The 17,946-nt window shown below is 48.6% G+C and overlaps 1 protein-coding gene across 2 annotated transcripts in view; it reads right to left on the bottom strand.

Moving 5' to 3' along the window:
• LOC115387400 (junction plakoglobin-like) overlaps positions 1-17,946 on the bottom strand; it is a 75,141-nt gene that overhangs the window by 24,519 nt on the left and 32,676 nt on the right. For both annotated transcript variants that reach the window (XM_030090103.1, XM_030090102.1), the window contains exons 3-4: positions 8,561-8,616; positions 7,345-7,590 (exon numbers count right to left, since the gene is read on the bottom strand). In XM_030090103.1, coding sequence (XP_029945963.1) covers positions 7,345-7,590; positions 8,561-8,576 — 262 coding nt within the window. In that variant the 5' untranslated portion in view covers positions 8,577-8,616. The remainder of the gene's footprint in view (positions 1-7,344; positions 7,591-8,560; positions 8,617-17,946) is intronic.

The raw sequence follows: 17,946 nt of genomic DNA on the forward strand, positions 1-17,946 counted from the left end.
CATGGATCAAAGGTCAGGTCTTCACCGAGCTCCTGGAAGTCCAGTAGAGCATTTGACCCTATCTGGTGTGTTCCAGCAGCTAAACCTGGAGCGTGGAGGGCAAAGGGACCCTACATGACCCTACATGACCCTACATGACCCTTCAGGACCCTTCAGGACCCTTCAGGACCCTTCAGGACCAGCACTGTGACAGACCTGCTGTGCACAGACAGCAGACACCAGACCTGTTGACTATATTTACAGTGTATTGTTTCCTTCCTATGGTGTCATTACTAAAACAAACAACAGCACCAACTTGTGGCCCAACATGAAAACTACATGCTTTTCAACGTCTCTGCCTTTCCCATCTGGTCTGAGATATCAGAGGGAGTGAATCTGTCCGTCCCTCCTCGGGCTTTCTTCTGCTGGGTGTGTGACGGACTCCTCCTGCTCTCCTGAACGGTGGGATTCACCCCAGCAGCCGCCTGCAGAGCCTCTTTTTGTGGCCCCCAGCCTGAAGTGTGTCCGTGGAGTCATTTCTCAAGTCTGACACTGTTAAAGGGACGTCGCTCCGAACTCCCTCCCAAATGTTCCCCGGCTCGTTCTAATTTCCTTTTCACACTCCCTACAGCCACTTTACGTCGTACAAAGAGCAAACTCTGGAGTCAATCTGACACATTGTCATGGCGCTCCATCCCATTTTCCACACAGGAGCGTTTACATCGGCCTCCCAGTGTCGAGGCGGCGGCGGGGCCGGTCGTCTCAGGAAGACTCGGCCGATTCGTGATTCCAGCTCACTGCAGACGGAATCTGAACGCTGACACTTCAGGTCGGACGTTTTATCAGTCCCGGAAGCGAGCTCTGTTTTTTTTTTGTTTTTTTTTTCAGTTTTTCAAAGCTGTAAGATCTTTCAGTGACTCCCAGTCGAACGCTGCTGTGTGACGGCTCTGTAGCTCCGACTAGTGTTGGCCGAGGGTATGACAGTCAAACGCTGTGCATGAATCAAACACTTTAACATTTCTGGTGTCGATTAGAGACATTTTCACCTCGGTAACCAGTTAATCCTGTCAAACTATCATATCCTATTCGCTATAACTATGTATTAATAGATTATTTAAATAACTAAAATAAAATTTGTGACACCACTTTATTCCTGTAATGAATTATCAGGATAATGGCAAAATGTTATTATGATAAATAATCAAAAATCTTAAACTATTGGCAAGTTTTATGTTAAAGACAACTGTTACATTATTTGCCGGTATTACTATCATTACACTGGTTGTTACAATCTCTTCTTCGAACTTCGAACAAAATATCCCACTTCCCTGCTGGAACATTTGAGATTTTCAAATCCTGAGAGTTTGAGGAGGTTTACATCTCAGAAAAACAAAGAAAACACTGAAAGATTTACAATAAATGTTGGAGAAACTCCCTGCTATTTCCTCACTTCGGAGCTGAGCCACTGAAAAGTTATTTATAACAAATACAGACCAGCTGGCAGCGATACAGCAAGAAAGATACTGTTTAAGAAGGAGGAAAAGAGCAGATCAGAACATCTGCTGCCAGACCTGGAGGAAGGTTTTACTGTGCTTTAACTGGGATGTTTAATTCTTCTGGAGTGGAGCCTGAGGAGTGACGGACTCTATCATCTCTGAGCTGATGGCAGATTGGAGAATTAATCAGTCTCAGCCTGCCGGCAGCTACAGCATAGTGATCATTTCTATTAATTATCCTCTCTCACACAAAGCAAATTCACAACAATGACAATTATGTAATTGACTGATAATCTCGTTCACTTCTGTCACAAAACGACCCAGCATTTAAAACAATACGAGGTCAGAGTCTCTGAGTATGATGGAGAATATTAGCCTACATGAGCACGAAGTGTGGCGTCTTTGATTTGGACGAGCTGCTGAAGGAAGTTTTTCAATCTATCAGAACGACAGGAAGATGATCTGTCACTGAGGTTGAGATACAGCAAACGAAGCATCTTATCATGAAGTGACTCAATAAAAGTTGTGGGCAGCCCGATGAATAAACATCTCCAACCAGAAAAACAGCAGCGTCTGTCAGAATTGTATGATCTAAAACGTGACTTTTAATGTGACCTTGACTCCAAATGACCAACATGAGGGTGAACGCTGTGGCTCCACCCGACAGGCTTCAGGAGCAAAACACCTAAACCAGTGTCTTGGAATCAGCGTTTCCTCTGACTGGAGACTGTCACAGAAACAGACCAAATAGTACACCAAGTAACATCCTTCAGAATGGAAGGAATCTGGCGTATCTCTGCTCACCCACAGTGATTTTTAAAGAAACAGGGAGAGGGGAGGAGGCTCAACAACGGCTTTCAAGGACGATACCGGCAGGATTTACCCAAAGGTCAGATCAGTCATTAGGAATTCAGCCAATTCCAGAGGCGGAAACGTCCTCGTTTCATTACAGCTAATGGTTTAACACTCTGAGGCTCCCGCTCTGTCTGGGACACGCCGCGGCTTCATCTCCGTTCCACCGGCCTGGAGGTTGAGATCACATCCCTCACAGTGATAATCAAGCATGAACAAATCGTTCAAAACCTGGATAACGAGTTTTCCGGTGGCTAAGCTAACATTTCACCAACACTGGTGGTTAAGCTAGCAGCGACCTGATGCCTGACTCACCTTGTGTCCCAACAGAGTGAACCCACATGCCGTCTCTTAGCTGCAGCAGGACAGACTGACGGGTTTTCAAAGATTAGCTCGCTAGCTAGATTGTCTTCAGCGCTTCTCGTGTTGACAGACATCGTTTTCAGTAAACTGCTATGTCCACTCAAAACTTTTTGAAAACAAAAAAAGGTATGTTTTTATGGAAGACACTGTCGTGTAAATGGAGCCTCAGGTAAGATCATTTTACAGGTGGGTGGAGTTTGCATGTTGTCCCAATGCATCTGTCTTTTCTTTCTCAGACGTCGTCTGAATGTGAGAAGTGAAAATATAGCCGTCTCAAATCGAATCGCCAGTCGGTCTGACTCAGTGTCGCAGCTTGTTTTTGTTTCTTAATGACATTAGAACCCATTTGAATTCACCGTCTTGCGAGCTGACAAAACACAAAGAGGAAAAGATGGTGATGAGGCCTGCGACGCGGCGCCTCGTTTGGGAATTCTCTCCTGATTCGACACGTTGCATTCTGTGGGTGTTCAAAATGAATATGTTTGGTTCTTTGCAAGAAAATGAGCTTTCATTCTTATTATAGGCAGTTTGCAGAGATGCGGAGAAAGAGAAAAAAGGAAGGGATAGCTTTAAAAAAACTCAGAAATGGAGCATTTCCTCCACATGCGAAGAGAGATGCCTGAAAGATTAAATGTTTTGCACAATCTCAACAACTCCTATACTCGACAGTCTGCTTCCTGGTGTGTTTGACCATTTCACTGAGCAGTTTCAAGCCTTTAAAGTGTTTCAAAATGCTGAGATGAGACGGAGACGTTATCACAGTATTGAAACAGATCAACTCGACGACTTCTGAGCTGCTTAAGTGCAAAATGAAATGAGAGGCTTCAGACGGTCTCATCACTGCTGCACGGTGCTGGGACTGTTCCTCTGCTGGGCCTGGCGTGACTGAAAACATGGAAAGTGACTAGAAAAATGATGTAGCTGTGAGCTAATGCTAAACATGCAGCTATCAGCTAATGCTAAACATGCAGCTATCAGCTAATGCTAAACATGCAGCTATCAGCTAATGCTAAACATATACCCACTAGCTAATGCTAAACATGTCAGCGTGGTTTTTGGCAGCTGTTTTAGTTGTAGTTTTTTAGAGGAAAAGGCTTTTTAGTTTCCGTTATTTTTATATGTGATAGTTTTAATCCAGTGTTAGTCGACAAAAACTCAGAAAGGTTTTAGTTCAGTTTTAATCCGTTTCAGCCACACAAAAACAAACAAACAAAAACAAAGCAAAAACATACTAGCAGTAATGAATGAATTCAGGTCAATGAGTGTTGGAGTTGTGTATTGATATTGAATTGATCACAGGTGTAAAAACTGCTCCTCCATTCACACTGAGAGCACATTCTGGCTGTCTCCTCACTTCCTGGTCCCGCCCCCTGCTCCCTCTCAGCCAATCAGCTGCTAGCTCACTCTAATGGTGCTTTCAGGTTACCCTAGCTGGTGGGAACTTGTAAAACTTTGTCTAAACTTAAACAACGTTATCATAACAGCAGGATGCTACAGTACGTCTACAGATCATCTCATCATTCCGTCCACCGAGTCTCTTCTTTGGCGCTGCCGCCATCGTCCATCAGTGAATTAATTAACTCAGTTGTGTGTCTGTGTGACTCGTGGCTCCAGGTGGCCTGCCAGGTGGTGGGCGTGGCCAAACGAGGACAGGATGCTGTTGCTGAAAGCTCCTGACAGACACGTTACTCTGCATCCAGAACATCAGACGGACCGTCCACTAATGTTTTCATTACATCTCATCTCTACAGTGAAAACTCACACGTCAACATGTTTTCATCACCACAGAGCCACGTTTAGCTCTCCAACGTCTCGTACCATCAAGGAAACAATACGATAACCAGCACTGGTAGCCATTAGCTAGCTCTGAACATGCTAACACCCAAAATAGTAAATACTATTAGATAAATAGTGCCTGCCCTCATAAAACAAAAAAAATATGGCAGTATATTGAAAAATATGAGGCAATACATCAGGCAATATATTGCCCTCTATGATAGGTAATATTTGTATCTATATTTCTAAAGTGCCAATTATTTATATACAGGAAAATATATTATCCTGTGGTAAGAGTAGCTTATATGGAAGGCCAACAGTAAGACTACATTTTCAAAATGAAAGAGAAAAAAATGGATTTCATTTAAGATGTGAGAGAAGCCACAGTGTTCCCACGTTAAGGTGGATCCATTAAACTGCAGCTCGACGACTGAACCAGCGGCTCACAAGAGGCACTCGGGAAGCCATGAACGACCCGCCGTGTTCAGAAGTATGAACACTGATCCATGTCAAGGAGAAAAGAAACCCATCAGCCAAATCACGCAGACGCACATTCCTATCATCAGGAGCAATTACGCATTCAGAGAGCATGAGGAGGAGGAGGAGGAGGAGGAGGAAGAGGAGGAGGAGGAGGAAGAGGAGGAGGAGGAGGAGGAGGACTTCTTTTGAATTGCAGTATTTGGCTCGGTGAATAATTCCATCATTTCGAGTGTGCTCACGCCTGTAATTTCATTTCCTTTCACATCACATGTTTATTTGTGCGCCGCACGTCGACGGGGAATCCAAACGGCGCCGCAGCAGCCGATCCCCCCGTCCGACCGCCACGCCAAAGCCTGGCCGCCTGACCCAGAACTGATGGAGGCGCAGGCGCGCAGGGAGAGGGGTCAAACAGGTTTATTAGATGCTTCTTCAGGTGTGAAGCTCCCGTCGCGTCAAAGGGACGAATATGGAGAGTTTCTGCCTAATGACGCCCGACCAATAGGAGGCCACCGCGCTCTCTCAACCGTGCAGCGTTTCGCCTCGGAAGGACTCTAATCCTCGGGCCTCTGGGGAAACATATCGATGCGCCGAAGCCGATTAAGGAAGTCAATACGTTTCTTTTCTTTTTTTTTTTTCCATCTGATACTCCAGAGAAAGCAAAATCAACACCGAGCTCGTTGAAGCCTTCATTCACTCCGCTGGAGTCGATACCTGAGAGCCTGCAGATGCTCCTCCAGCGCCGACGCCGTCACATTTCACATCCAACAAGTGCTCCGCAATCCAACAGGTGGAGACGCCGCACATTCATAACGTCTCTTTTCACTTCAGCTGCACGAATTCCGACAACTATTGACCTTCAACCGACTGCTCAATCACTGAACGCCACACGCTCCAGCTCGCCGTTCATGGACGTATCAGATACTGATCATGTGTAGCGTGTAGCGTGTGGCACGGCTTGGTGTCGTCTCCCGGCAGCTTTCTGCTCCTGGAGCTCAAACCCGACCAACATGGCGGCTCGGTCTCTTACTCCTGAAGCAGCTCAGTGAAGAAGAAGCTGAGCAGGCGCTGATTCTGGCCTCGTTTTTACTCCACTGCAGCTAATTTAGACGTTTTACCAAAGTTGAGCTGAGGGCAGCTCCAGGGCGACACAGCGAAACTCACCCAGCATGCACCGCTGCGCGCTTTACAAAGACAGTGAACAGGATGTGGGAAAATTAGGGATCCTCTGGGCACAAAACGAAAAGTCAGCTAAAAGCTACGCCGTCAATGAATTTTCACAGTCAATTATGTCGACTGTTCGAGTCGTTCTCTTCATCCATTCTGTCAGTTTAATGCTTGTTTTAACTTAGTTACGGTCTGGTCTCCGTCCCGGTGAGGGCTCTGGACCTGTCCATCGGAATATTTATGTACTCTCAATATTAGTGAGAATGAGAAAAAAAAAAGCCCAACGGCACCCACTAGTGGCCGGATAGGAAAACTACATAATTTTCAGCTAAAAGTCATGTAAATAAGATCTTAAACTGTGACTGATGAGACAGAATTGTGATCTTTATGGAGTTCAGTTTCTCCATCCAGGAAACTTTAACAGACGACTGAAGGTCAAAATTAAACCTCCCAGACCGGATCGATGAGAACGAACGTCGCCTGTTAGCAAAGGTCAGTGATCGTTCTCATGCCAACGTCTAACAGGTTGTTTTTTTTAAATCAAAACTTCTAAACACAATAAACATAAAACACTAAGTTCATTCATTCATTCAGTGTATTTTCTTGTGGAACAATGCAAAAGTTGAGAATAATTTTAGGGTTTTTTTTTTACACAAATGACGACTGTAAACTAAACATTACACTACTCATGTTCTCTGAGATGTTATTTAGAGTTCATCACTGATTTTTCAGTGTTAGATAACCTGTTTATGCCCTCTAGAGATCTATATATTTCTCAATACTACAGTCAAAATTGAGCTGCACCTTCCTGTTAGAGCGTGAAGTGAAGGATCCAAACGACTGTCAGCAGTCAGAGCGTCCATGAAAAATATGAAAATGACTATTGATAGCTTTCTATGAGAGGTGACTGAGGGTTCATACAGTCCACGGTCTGACCGTCTCGGTTGAGACCAGCTGACAGGCAGAATCCAAGGCTTCAGATTACACCAGGGTGAATGCCACAAACGGGAAGACGACAGTTTAAACACGTCATTTAAAGCTGGATTGTAGTTTTTCCTGTTAGTAGGTGTCATCAGAGGAAAAGCGTCAGGACATGTCCCCACTGTGGGTTCCTGAGCTTGACCCTTGACCTCCATCGGCTCTCGAGAGCGCTTCATATGGCTGCTCAGCACGTCCCGGGAATTGGTGAAGTTTCAGTGGACTTGAGGAGAATCAGGGTGGAGGTTCTGCTCACCTGTGGGGCTCTCAGCCCCGCCGGCCCCCCGGTCCCGGTCCCGGTCCCCGCCGCCCCCGGCCGCGGCGGGCCCGGCGGCGGCGGCGGCGGAGCTGGCCGCGGTGCTGCCGGCGTACTTCTTGCCGCCGCTGTACTCGCTGCTCTCGTCGTCCCGCACCGTGGTGGCCCCGGACTGGATCCCCGAGTCGGAGGCGTAGTAGGTCTGCTGCCACTCGGCCACCTTCACCACGCTGTCCGCCTCGCTCACTGCGCCACACACACAACACACACCCGCACCGTCACTGCCACGGCGTCCACCTGCCGTCACACACCGCCTCCTGCTCGTCTGGACTGATCTGCTCCACTGCTCCGGATTCAAACCAAGCGTCTTCTCAGACTGCAGGGTTTGATAAACACTGCTTCGCTGGAGGCCAGTGTGTCGGAGCAGGGAGGCAAAGGAAGCGACACATAACGGCACTGCGATCGTCTCATCGACGGGCTGTCTGGTCTGTTGGAACATTTGTAACGGTACGTCATGGTTAGGCTGCTTCCACGGTGACCGGCTCAAGAACCGGAAGAGTGCGGTTAAAGAAAGGTTCATTTTGATCAGAATCTCCTTTAAACAAGCAGTCTGAAGCACGTGCATCAACATTTCAGCAACATGGACGGTCCAAACCAGGGTGTCCAACACATTCTTCCTGAGTGGGAGTGAAATGATCTCCCTCTAATCCAGAGGTTCAGTGGGAGGACGAGTTTTCCTCACATGGAGCTGAAAACCACATTTCCTCATCTCGACTTTACAAAGTGCTGAGATCCAGACGAAGAAACGTTCTTCTGATGGTTAAAGAATTCCCATTTGCAATATCTGGGATGTCTTTCTGTATAATTTACAGCTAATATATCTCATCTCCATCGCAGCCACAACATCTTCAATGATAAATATGACTTTAATTGAAGAGATCAATAGTTTTACCCACAATGATGCTTTTTTTTTTTCTCCAGTTTGGCACAATTCAAACTGGTGTTTTTAGAGCTTATAAATGAAAACATTAGGTTCCGTCCTCTCCTACTATTGGAACTGCTGCCTGAGTCACTCTGAGTTCAGCTGAATTATTAATGCAGATTTTAAAATAAACGTCACACATTATGCGCTGCGTTTCAACCCATCTCATGCAGTCGTTTCTAACACTGTGTCAGGATGAAGGTGTGTGTGCAGGAAAACGCCGGGAACACTCACTTTGCATGGACATCATCTCGATCCCACCGGTTCCTCTGCCTTCACTGACCTCCGACCTGCAGGGAAACAACAACAAATCATCAGAAAATGCAAAGAAAGCAGCGATGATTTGTTTTACAACTTCTACTTATGGTTTCTAAAGGTCAGTTTTCTTAGAAAATTACATTTTTCTGCCATGAACTGTCCGAATATTCACGTTTAGTAAAGTACTGTATAGAATTATATGTATATATGTTTATGTACGTACAAGTATATGTACATATATAGATATATAATCGAGTATCTCAGGCTCGGACCCCCCTGCAGGCGAATCGCCCCCCAGAGACGTCCAGCAACAGCAGCAGGAAGAAACGGAAGAGTCAGCAGATATTTTCACAGTCAGGTCAGAACGCCACTCAAACTGGATAAAACCACATCTCAGCGGGATGGAGGGAGGTCTCACACACACACACACACACACACACACACACACACACACACACACACACACACACACACACACACACGTTACTGGGACTAATAATGGCAAGTATTTTTAATGGAAATCCATCCATCCATCCATCCATTTTCTACCGCTTATCCGGGGCCGGGTCGCGGGGGCAGCAGTCTCAGCAGGGATGCCCAGACTTCCCTGTCCCCAGACACTTCCTCCAGCTCCTCTGGGAGGATCCCGAGGCGTTCCCAGGCCAGCCGAGAGACATAGTCTCTCCAGCGTGTCCTGGGTCTTCCCCGGGGTCTCCTCCCAGTGGGACATGCCCGGAACACCTCCCTAGGGAGGCGTCCAGGAGGCATCCTAAACAGATGTCCGAGCCACCTCAGCTGGTTCCTCTCGATGTGGAGGAGTAGCGGCTCTACTCCGAGCTCCTCCCTGGTGACTGAGCTCCTCACCCTATCTCTAAGGGAGCGCCCAGCCACCCTACGGAGGAAGCTCATTTCGGCCGCTTGTATCCGGGATCTTGTCCTTTCGGTCATGACCCAAAGCTCATGACCATAGGTGAGGGTGGGAACGTAGATTGACCGGTAAATCGAGAGCTTCGCCTTTCGGCTCAGCTCCTTCTTCACCACGACGGACCGATACAACGACCGCATCACTGCAGCCGCTGCACCGATCCGCCTGTCAATCTCACGCTCCATCCGTCCCCCACTCGTGAACAAGACCCCAAGATACTTGAACTCCTCCACTTGGGCTAGGGTCTCTCCACCAACCTGGAGGGGGCAAGCCACCTTCCTCCGGTCGAGGACCATGGCCTCGGATTTGGAGGTGCTAATCCTCATCCCTGCCGCTTCACACTCGGCTGCGAACCGCCCCAGTGCATGCTGTAGGTCCGGGTTCGATGAAGCCAACAGGACAACATCATCTGCAAAAAGCAGAGATGAAATCCTGTGGTTCCCGAACCGGAACCCCTCCGGCCCCTGGCTGCACCTAGAAATTCTGTCCATGAAGATTATGAACAGAACCGGTGACAAAGGGCAGCCCTGCCGGAGTCCAACATGCACCGGGAACAGGTCCGACTTACTGCCGGCAATGCGGACCAGACTCCTACTCCGGTCATACAAAGACCGGACGGCCCTTAACAAGGGGCCCCGGACTCCGTATTCCCGGAGCACCCCCCACAAGACACCACGAGGGACACGGTCGAATGCCTTCTCCAAATCCACAAAACACATGTGGACTGGTTGGGCAAACTCCCACGAACCCTCGAGCACCCTATGGAGGGTATAGAGCTGGTCCACTGTTCCACGGCCAGGACGAAAACCGCATTGTTCCTCCTGGATCCGAGGTTCGACTATCGGTCGGATCCTCCTCTCCAGTACCCTGGAATAGACTTTCCCGGGGAGGCTGAGGAGTGTAATCCCCCTATAGTTGGAGCACACCCTCCGGTCCCCCTTTTTAAACAGGGGGACCACCACCCCGGTCTGCCAATCCAGAGGCACCGTCCCCGACAGCCACGCGATGTTGCAGAGACGTGTCAACCAAGACAGTCCCTGCACATCCAGAGACTTAAGGTACTCAGGCCGAATCTCGTCCACCCCCGGTGCCTTGCCACCGAGGAGCTTGCCAACCACCTCAGTGACTTCAGCTTGGGTGATGGACGAGTCCACCTCTGAGACCTCAGCCTCTGCTTCCTCCACGGAAGACGTGGCGACGGGATTGAGGAGGTCCTCGAAGTATTCCTTCCACCGTCCAACAATATCCCCAGTTGAGGTCAGCAGCTCCCCACCTCCACTGTAAACAGTGTTGGCGGAGACCTGCTTTCCCCTCCTGAGGCGCCGGACGGTTTGCCAGAATTTCTTCGAGGCCGACCGATAGTCCTCCTCCATGGCCTCCCCGAACTCCTCCCAGACCCGAGTTTTTGCCTCCACAACTGCTCGGGCTGCAGTTCGCTTGGCCTGCCGGTACCCGTCAGCTGCTTCGGGAGTCCCATGAGCCAGCAAGGCTCGATAGGACTCCTTCTTCAGCTTGACGGCAGCCCTTACTTCCGGTGTCCACCACCGGGTTCGGGGGTTGCCGCCACGACAGGCACCGGAGACCTTACGACCACAGCTCCGAGCAGCTGCTTCGACAATGGAGGTGGAGAACATGGTCCACTCGGACTCAATGTCCCCAGCCTCCCTCGGGACATGAGAGAAGCTCTCCCGGAGGTGGGAGTTGAAAGCCATGCTGACAGAGGGTTCCGCCAGACGTTCCCAGCAGACCCTCACAACACGTTTGGGTCTGCCAAGTCTGTCCGGTTTCCTCCTCCGCCAGCGAATCCAACTCACCACCAGGTGGTGATCGGTCGACAGCTCTGCCCCTCTCTTCACCCGAGTGTCCAAAACACGCGGCCGGAGGTCAGATGACACGACAACAAAGTCGATCATCGACCTCCGACCTAGGGTGTCCTGGTGCCAAGTGCACTTATGGACACCCCTGTGCTCGAACATGGTGTTCGTTATGGACAAACTGTGACTAGCACAGAAGTCCAATAACAGAACACCACTCGGGTTCAGATCGGGGAGGCCGTGCGATCCAATCACCCCCTTCCAGGTCTCACTGTCGCTGCCCACGTGGGCGTTGAAGTCCCCCAGTAGAACAATGGAAATGCGATAATAAAAAGTAAGTTTATAGCATCACTGAAACAGAATCATTCATGGGAGATTCTTTATAAAGAGTAAAGTAATACAATAAAGACAAAAACAACAAGGAGAAGAATTAAATAAAGGATTGAACGACACAGTTTTTTTTTATTTGGAAACCCTGAAAACCCCAGTGAACCCTGGTGAAGGTTCTGGACGAGCTGCAGCTGTCTGACACCTGGAGAGACTCCTCCACAGTAAATCCTCAAACTGTGTTCAGCTGATTTTGTGATTGTTGAATTTCAGGCCTGAGTCGATAATTACACCCAGACTTCTGCTGATTTGTTGTTCTAGGAGCTGGCGGATCCTTCTGCACTTCCTCTAATCATGGAGGGAGTGAAGCTCTGACGTCTGACGTCTGCCGGCGGTGACGCTGGGAGGAAACACAAAGACGGCGTTCATTCAACAGCAGGATCATGTCACCGAGCCGGCTGATAATGCTGGGAAAAGCCTGGCGACATCAAGACCCCGCAGCCTCTCGCACACACACTCTCTCACACACACACTCACACACTGTGTGAAAGCTCAGACGGACGGCTCCTCATTCCTGCCTTTCCTGACTCATGAGCGTTTCACACACGGCAGAACCGACATGGCCGAAAACGAAATGGAAGAGCTTGCATTGTGTGCCTCCACGCTGATGGAATTAACATCGACCTCCTCCGTAATCGATCGGCGGCCTGCGGGAGGCCGGCCGATCGTTAGCACAGCGGAGCGCTGCGCCGCTATCGATGGCTGATTGATATAATCAGCTCACATCAGCGTGAGACGAACCCAGCCACCTCCAGAACCCCGAGTCTGCTCGGGCAAGGTCTGACTTTACTCTTTTGTGTGTTAATATTATTAAATATCATGATTATTATGATTATAGAGCAATCAGTGAGTAAATGACTCCTGCCTCTGTGGATAAAGCGTCTGTTGTCAGAATTAATGAGTTTCCTGCAGGAACATGAAGTGTGTCGGGGAGTTTTCAGCCGTTCATCCACGACAAAAGCTCTGGTTCTTTATCACCTTCTCACTTCATTCCGAAGGAGTCAGTTAATTATTCCTTTTCAATGTACAAAAACACACTTATTCAGGCATAGAGGCGACTCCACCGTCACCTGTTCTCGCGTTGGTCTGAAACATCAGCGGAGAAAAGCTGTCACAGCTAACTGGAGCCATGCTAGGCTAGCTCAAGATTAGCCAAGCAGCTGAGATGACCGGAGAACTTGGGACAGGATGCAGTTGACACCAGCGCCCCGCTGTGGTGGAGTGAGAGAGGTGGATGTGCAGGTTTGAATCCTGCCGCAGGTCCCCGAGCCTGACCTTTGAGGGGGCGGAGTTGAGGCGGAGTGTGAAGAAGACGGGAGTGTGTGGCGCTGCCCCGCCGCCTCCTCGGCTCTCCGCTCTGGTCCTCCATATGTTCGCCGGAGTCTCTGCCTAATTAAGACCGAGCGGCTCGCCGGGACGCTCGCCCAGTCAGAATGCGGCGCAGAGCTCTGTCGCTGGATCGTCCCTCAGAGGACGTCCAGGAGCTGCCAAGCAGACGGAGAGCAGCGGAGGTGGAGAATGGACGGAGATCAAGGCGGAGAAGAGAAAAGGTGGGCTGGAGATGAAGAGCAAGAGGAAGAAAGAAAGAGGAGACGCAGAGAGAGAGAGAGAGAGAGAGAGAGAGAGAGAGAGCTGAGGGGCCGCCTGGTCGGGTGGAGCTGAGGTCTGGGGATGGATACTGATGGAGTTCTGAGAGCTGTCCTGCTCCAAACAGATACCAAGACGGGATGAAAACACTGTCAGAAACTTCTACAGTCAAGAATCACTCTCCCGAAAATATACCGTGTATTACGAGTAAAGAGAAACGTTTTTCCACAACCTTTAACAGCTTTATCATTCAGCATCGCTCCTGCTCCCAGTGTTCAGACGCTACATGTTCCAGAAACTTCCTGAAGCCTTCAAGGCTTCAATCTGTGGAGTGAAGCAGATCTTTCAGCTCGCAGTGGACGGGAGCCGTGTTAGCACGGAAACCTAGCCTGGACATGGCTAGCTAGCAGCTAGCAGCAGCAGCAGGAGCGTGGGTGGAGCAGGTTAAAGCGTAGCTTCATGTGGGTGGAGCAGTCCTGATGTGTGCGCAGTGAACAGGTTCACGTCAAGATGAACTGTGTGTTCTGAGCCTCTGTGATTCCAGCTGTTGCAGCTCCAGCTGTTGCAGCTCCAGCTGTGTCCAGCAGTTCAGTCAGACTTCATCAAAACCCGGGACTGACGGAGGCGAGGCGAGGAGCAGGCAGTGGGCGCAATAATGGAGCAGCCACCCAGACTGACACCTCAACAGCTTAAACAGCACCGTGCCGTGTTTCGATAAGAGCCGCGGGTGTGTGTGTGTGTGTGTGTATGTGTGTGTGTGTGTGAGTGTGTGTGTGTGTGTGTGTGTGTGTGTGTGTGTGAGACAGAGACATGTTTTCTGCCAGGGAGAGATGTGAGGTTTTTGACATGTGCTGAAAAGCTTTCACAGAGAAAGAACAGAGGAGGAAAAAAAACATGTGACAACGCACACACACACACACACACACACACACACACACACACACACACACACACACACACACACACACACAGTGAGAGCTGTGCTCAGTGCACAGTGAGGTGCATTCAGGATATTTAAAGACATGCAGCTCTGATGAAATGAGTTCTTCTGCCTGCTGGAGGCTTCGGAGCATCTCAGTCACTGACTTGTGGCTTCGGGCTGAGTCTGCTTCTGCAGGACACAGGTTTGCGTGCACATTCACAGATGAATACATTGAGCCGTTTCATCTGCTGCACCACTGTGCTATTGTGAGCAGCGATTTCATCTTTCACCAGTGGAGCGAGCGCTTCATGACACAACAATCTACTGGAACCTAATCAGTTCACCACTGTTTATTAGTTTCAGAGAAGTTTACAGCATGATGCTCCGTTAAGCCCAGTGTCTGCTGGATGTCCAGGTATGCAGATGATGGTGTGGTGATGAGTGTGGACGGTGTATATTTACAGTACTGTTAAATGGAGAACAGCTCATGGTACTGAAGGAAGAGCTGAAGGTCGCATTGTTGGCTCCACAGATGGTTGGTACAGCCAATAACATCATGTTGGAAGTGAGATCAAAACAATCCTTTGATCAGTCAAGACTTCATCAAAAGCATAACGGTACTTTGACGTTCTGTAGTCCAGAAACAAGGACTTGATGTTCAAGGAGTTTTGGCAGCAGCTGACTGCACGTTAAGATTGAATATTTAGAGATGATTATGGTGGAAACTGGGAAATTTCCCATTTTTCTTTGTCAATAAAGCTTTTCGGCTCTTTGAAGAATATTTGGGGATGTTTTTGGATATTGGAGAATTCTTTTGGAGAATAGATTTGGAAAGTTGTTTTGAACAGATGTTTTGGAGAATCGTTTTGTAGAATCATTTGGAAAGTCAGTTTGGGGAGACATTTTGGAGAAGTGTTTTAGAGAATCGTTCCAGAGAATCATTTCAGAGAATCGTTGCACCTTTTTCTGACAAAAAAACTGCAGATTATCTGTAAAAACAATTCAGTCTTTCCTCCTGTTTTTATTTTTTCCTCTCAGCCTCTCTGTCCTCCTGTGTGATGACTGCCTCTCTCTCTCTCTCTCTCTCTCTCTCTCTCTCTCTCTCTCTCTGGGAAATTGCTTTTATAATTGCAACATTTAGAATGCCAAGTAACCAGACGCTATTTGCATCGCATTTATGACACACACACACACACACACACACACACACACACACAGACGACAGGATCTATCTGTTCATTAGGGGAGCTGGTTGGAAATAGCGGCGGAGTGGGAGAGCGGGTGGGAGCTTTCTGATCCGATTGTGTTTTTTTCTTTGTCTCGCTCATTTTCATAATCTCTACTTTGAGATTCACTCACACAATCCGCATTGAAACAAAATTAGAGACGTGATATAAATAAAGACATTTCGCCATTAACTTAAGCACTGAGGGACGTGAAAGCCAGAAACATTCCTCAGCGTGACGCCGGTTCAGGATCCACACAAACAAAAATCAGACCTAACAGCTGTGATTCAGCACATCCACAGGTTTAATTTCTGAGATATTTTCAGTCAAATACAGTACAGGTGTTTCTGTGGTATGGTAACAGCATTCTGCTGTCATGCACTGACACCTAGTGGTCACACATGGTATGAAGCTGGACATTTCAATACCAGCAAAACTACAGCAACGAAAGTTTGACTTTTCACCCAGAAATCCCAGAAAATAAGGATTATGCTCCCGGAAATCATTAAATCGTTGGCTGCCAGTGTAATTAGGGACACATTTTGACACATGGTGACGCTTGTTTTATAAGGTCTTGGTATTTTAACAGGTGAGTTAACCTGTAAATACGAGTGTGTGACTCCAGCTCCCCCTCTCAGCCGTCGCCCTGCTGCCACGTCGCTGCACCTCTTCAAAGCCCCTTCATGTTTTCCAAACTGCATCCGGCGCAGAGAAACCGCCACGTGTTCCAGGGCGCCGTGACTCACGCGCCAGCCGGAGATGGAGAAGCGGCGACGTGACGGTGGACGTCAGTACCTGCCTCCCGAAATACACTCTCCCTTCACAAAGGCTGTTTCCAGCCCAGAGCTGTCAGGCCTGCTTTTTGTTTTTCCCTCTTCTTTGGTTTTGTTCAAGGTCGAAACTTCTGTTTCTCAGCTCTTTCAAACACACACACACACACACACACACACACACACACACACACACACACACACACACGCTCGGCAGTGTCCGATGCTATCCGACAGGAGCAGATCCAGTGGATGGAGCAGGCGAAACGCAGCTTGTCACATGTCGCTGACCCCGTCAGCTCCATCCTCACCAGTCACCACACCTACTGTTTGTTTGTCTGTTTATCTGTTTGTTTGTTGTGTGTGTGTGTGTGTGTGTGTGTGTGTGTGTGTGTGTCTGTGTGTGTTATCTGAAAAGGCTCCAGTGACAGCTTGTCACATGCAAAGACACAGACACGCTACACACAGTCAGCATGATCACTGTGTGTGTGTGTGTGTGTGTGTGTGTGTGTGTGTGTGTGTGTGTGTGTGTGTGTGTGTGTGTGTGTGTGTGTGTGTGTGTGTGTGTGTGTGTGAGACTGTAGCAGCAGCACTTGTACTTCTGCTGCTGAACGTACCGCAGTGAATCTGATGGCATTGTAACTCCCACTGACAGCTATCCAATTACACTCCTGGTAGGTAAACACACACACACACACACACACACACACACACACACACACACACACACACACACACACACACACGCACACACACACACACACGCACGCTCAGAAACACTTTGCATGTGTTTCCAGCAGCCAAAAGGTTTGGATTTTCCTTTTCTTGACTCCCGTTTGCGAGTCCTTGCAGATAAAACGCCGCCTGGCAGGCCGGCGCTCTCGCTCGGCAGCTAAAGGTCCGTCTGCTCCGGATGAGACTCCCGCCCACAGCGTCTGGTTAAATCAACGTTAACCTGCCTTTGTTTCCACTGTCAGATCGGAGGAACACTAAACCACATTTCTCTCCAGCTTCATTCTCATCGCGGCCCAGAAAGAACCATCAAATCCATCGATGCACACATTCACAGATTCTCAAAGTGGGGCCTAACGTTCATTTACAAGGACAGAGGAAGGCTTCAGTATTTCATTGTGTCGGTATAAAAGCAAAGACACACACAGATACACCTCCTCACGCATTCACCAGCCTGGTGTTGAAGTCGGTTTCTCAGTGGAGGGCTTGTCTCCCTCTGACCTTACACCAGAGCTTGGTCTGAATGTGAAGTGAGCTTCGCGGCTGCTGAGGCAGAAAGTTTCCCGTTTATTTACCCGACACAGCAGATTCACCTGAGTGAACCACTGGAGGAGTAACGCTCGAGGCGGATCACATTCATGGAGTTTCACGGAGCCGTTCCTTCTTGTCTGAGGTGAAAACTGTCAAATGACAGACCAGAAGTCTGAAGGTGATCTCCTGCACATGACGGGCTGACCACAACAAGCACTCTCTTAAAGGTACGAAGGTTGAATTTTGTTCATCACGATGCATAATTTGATGCGTAACTATAGCACTTTATTCTCCATTAGCCTGTTGAATTATTCACTTTGTGGAAAAACTGATTCAAGCAAATTCAACTTAGACGCACATTTCAGCCATTGTTTCAATTATGGAGTTGAGCGAGCCAAAGAAAACGTGGTGAACTTTGCCCCCATGAGGGGGCAGTGTTGGGGTTAGAAAAGAATGACAAACTACCAT

Source organism: Salarias fasciatus, chromosome 4 (genome assembly GCF_902148845.1).
Source record: "Salarias fasciatus chromosome 4, fSalaFa1.1, whole genome shotgun sequence".
Lineage (NCBI taxonomy): Eukaryota > Metazoa > Chordata > Actinopteri > Blenniiformes > Blenniidae > Salarias > Salarias fasciatus.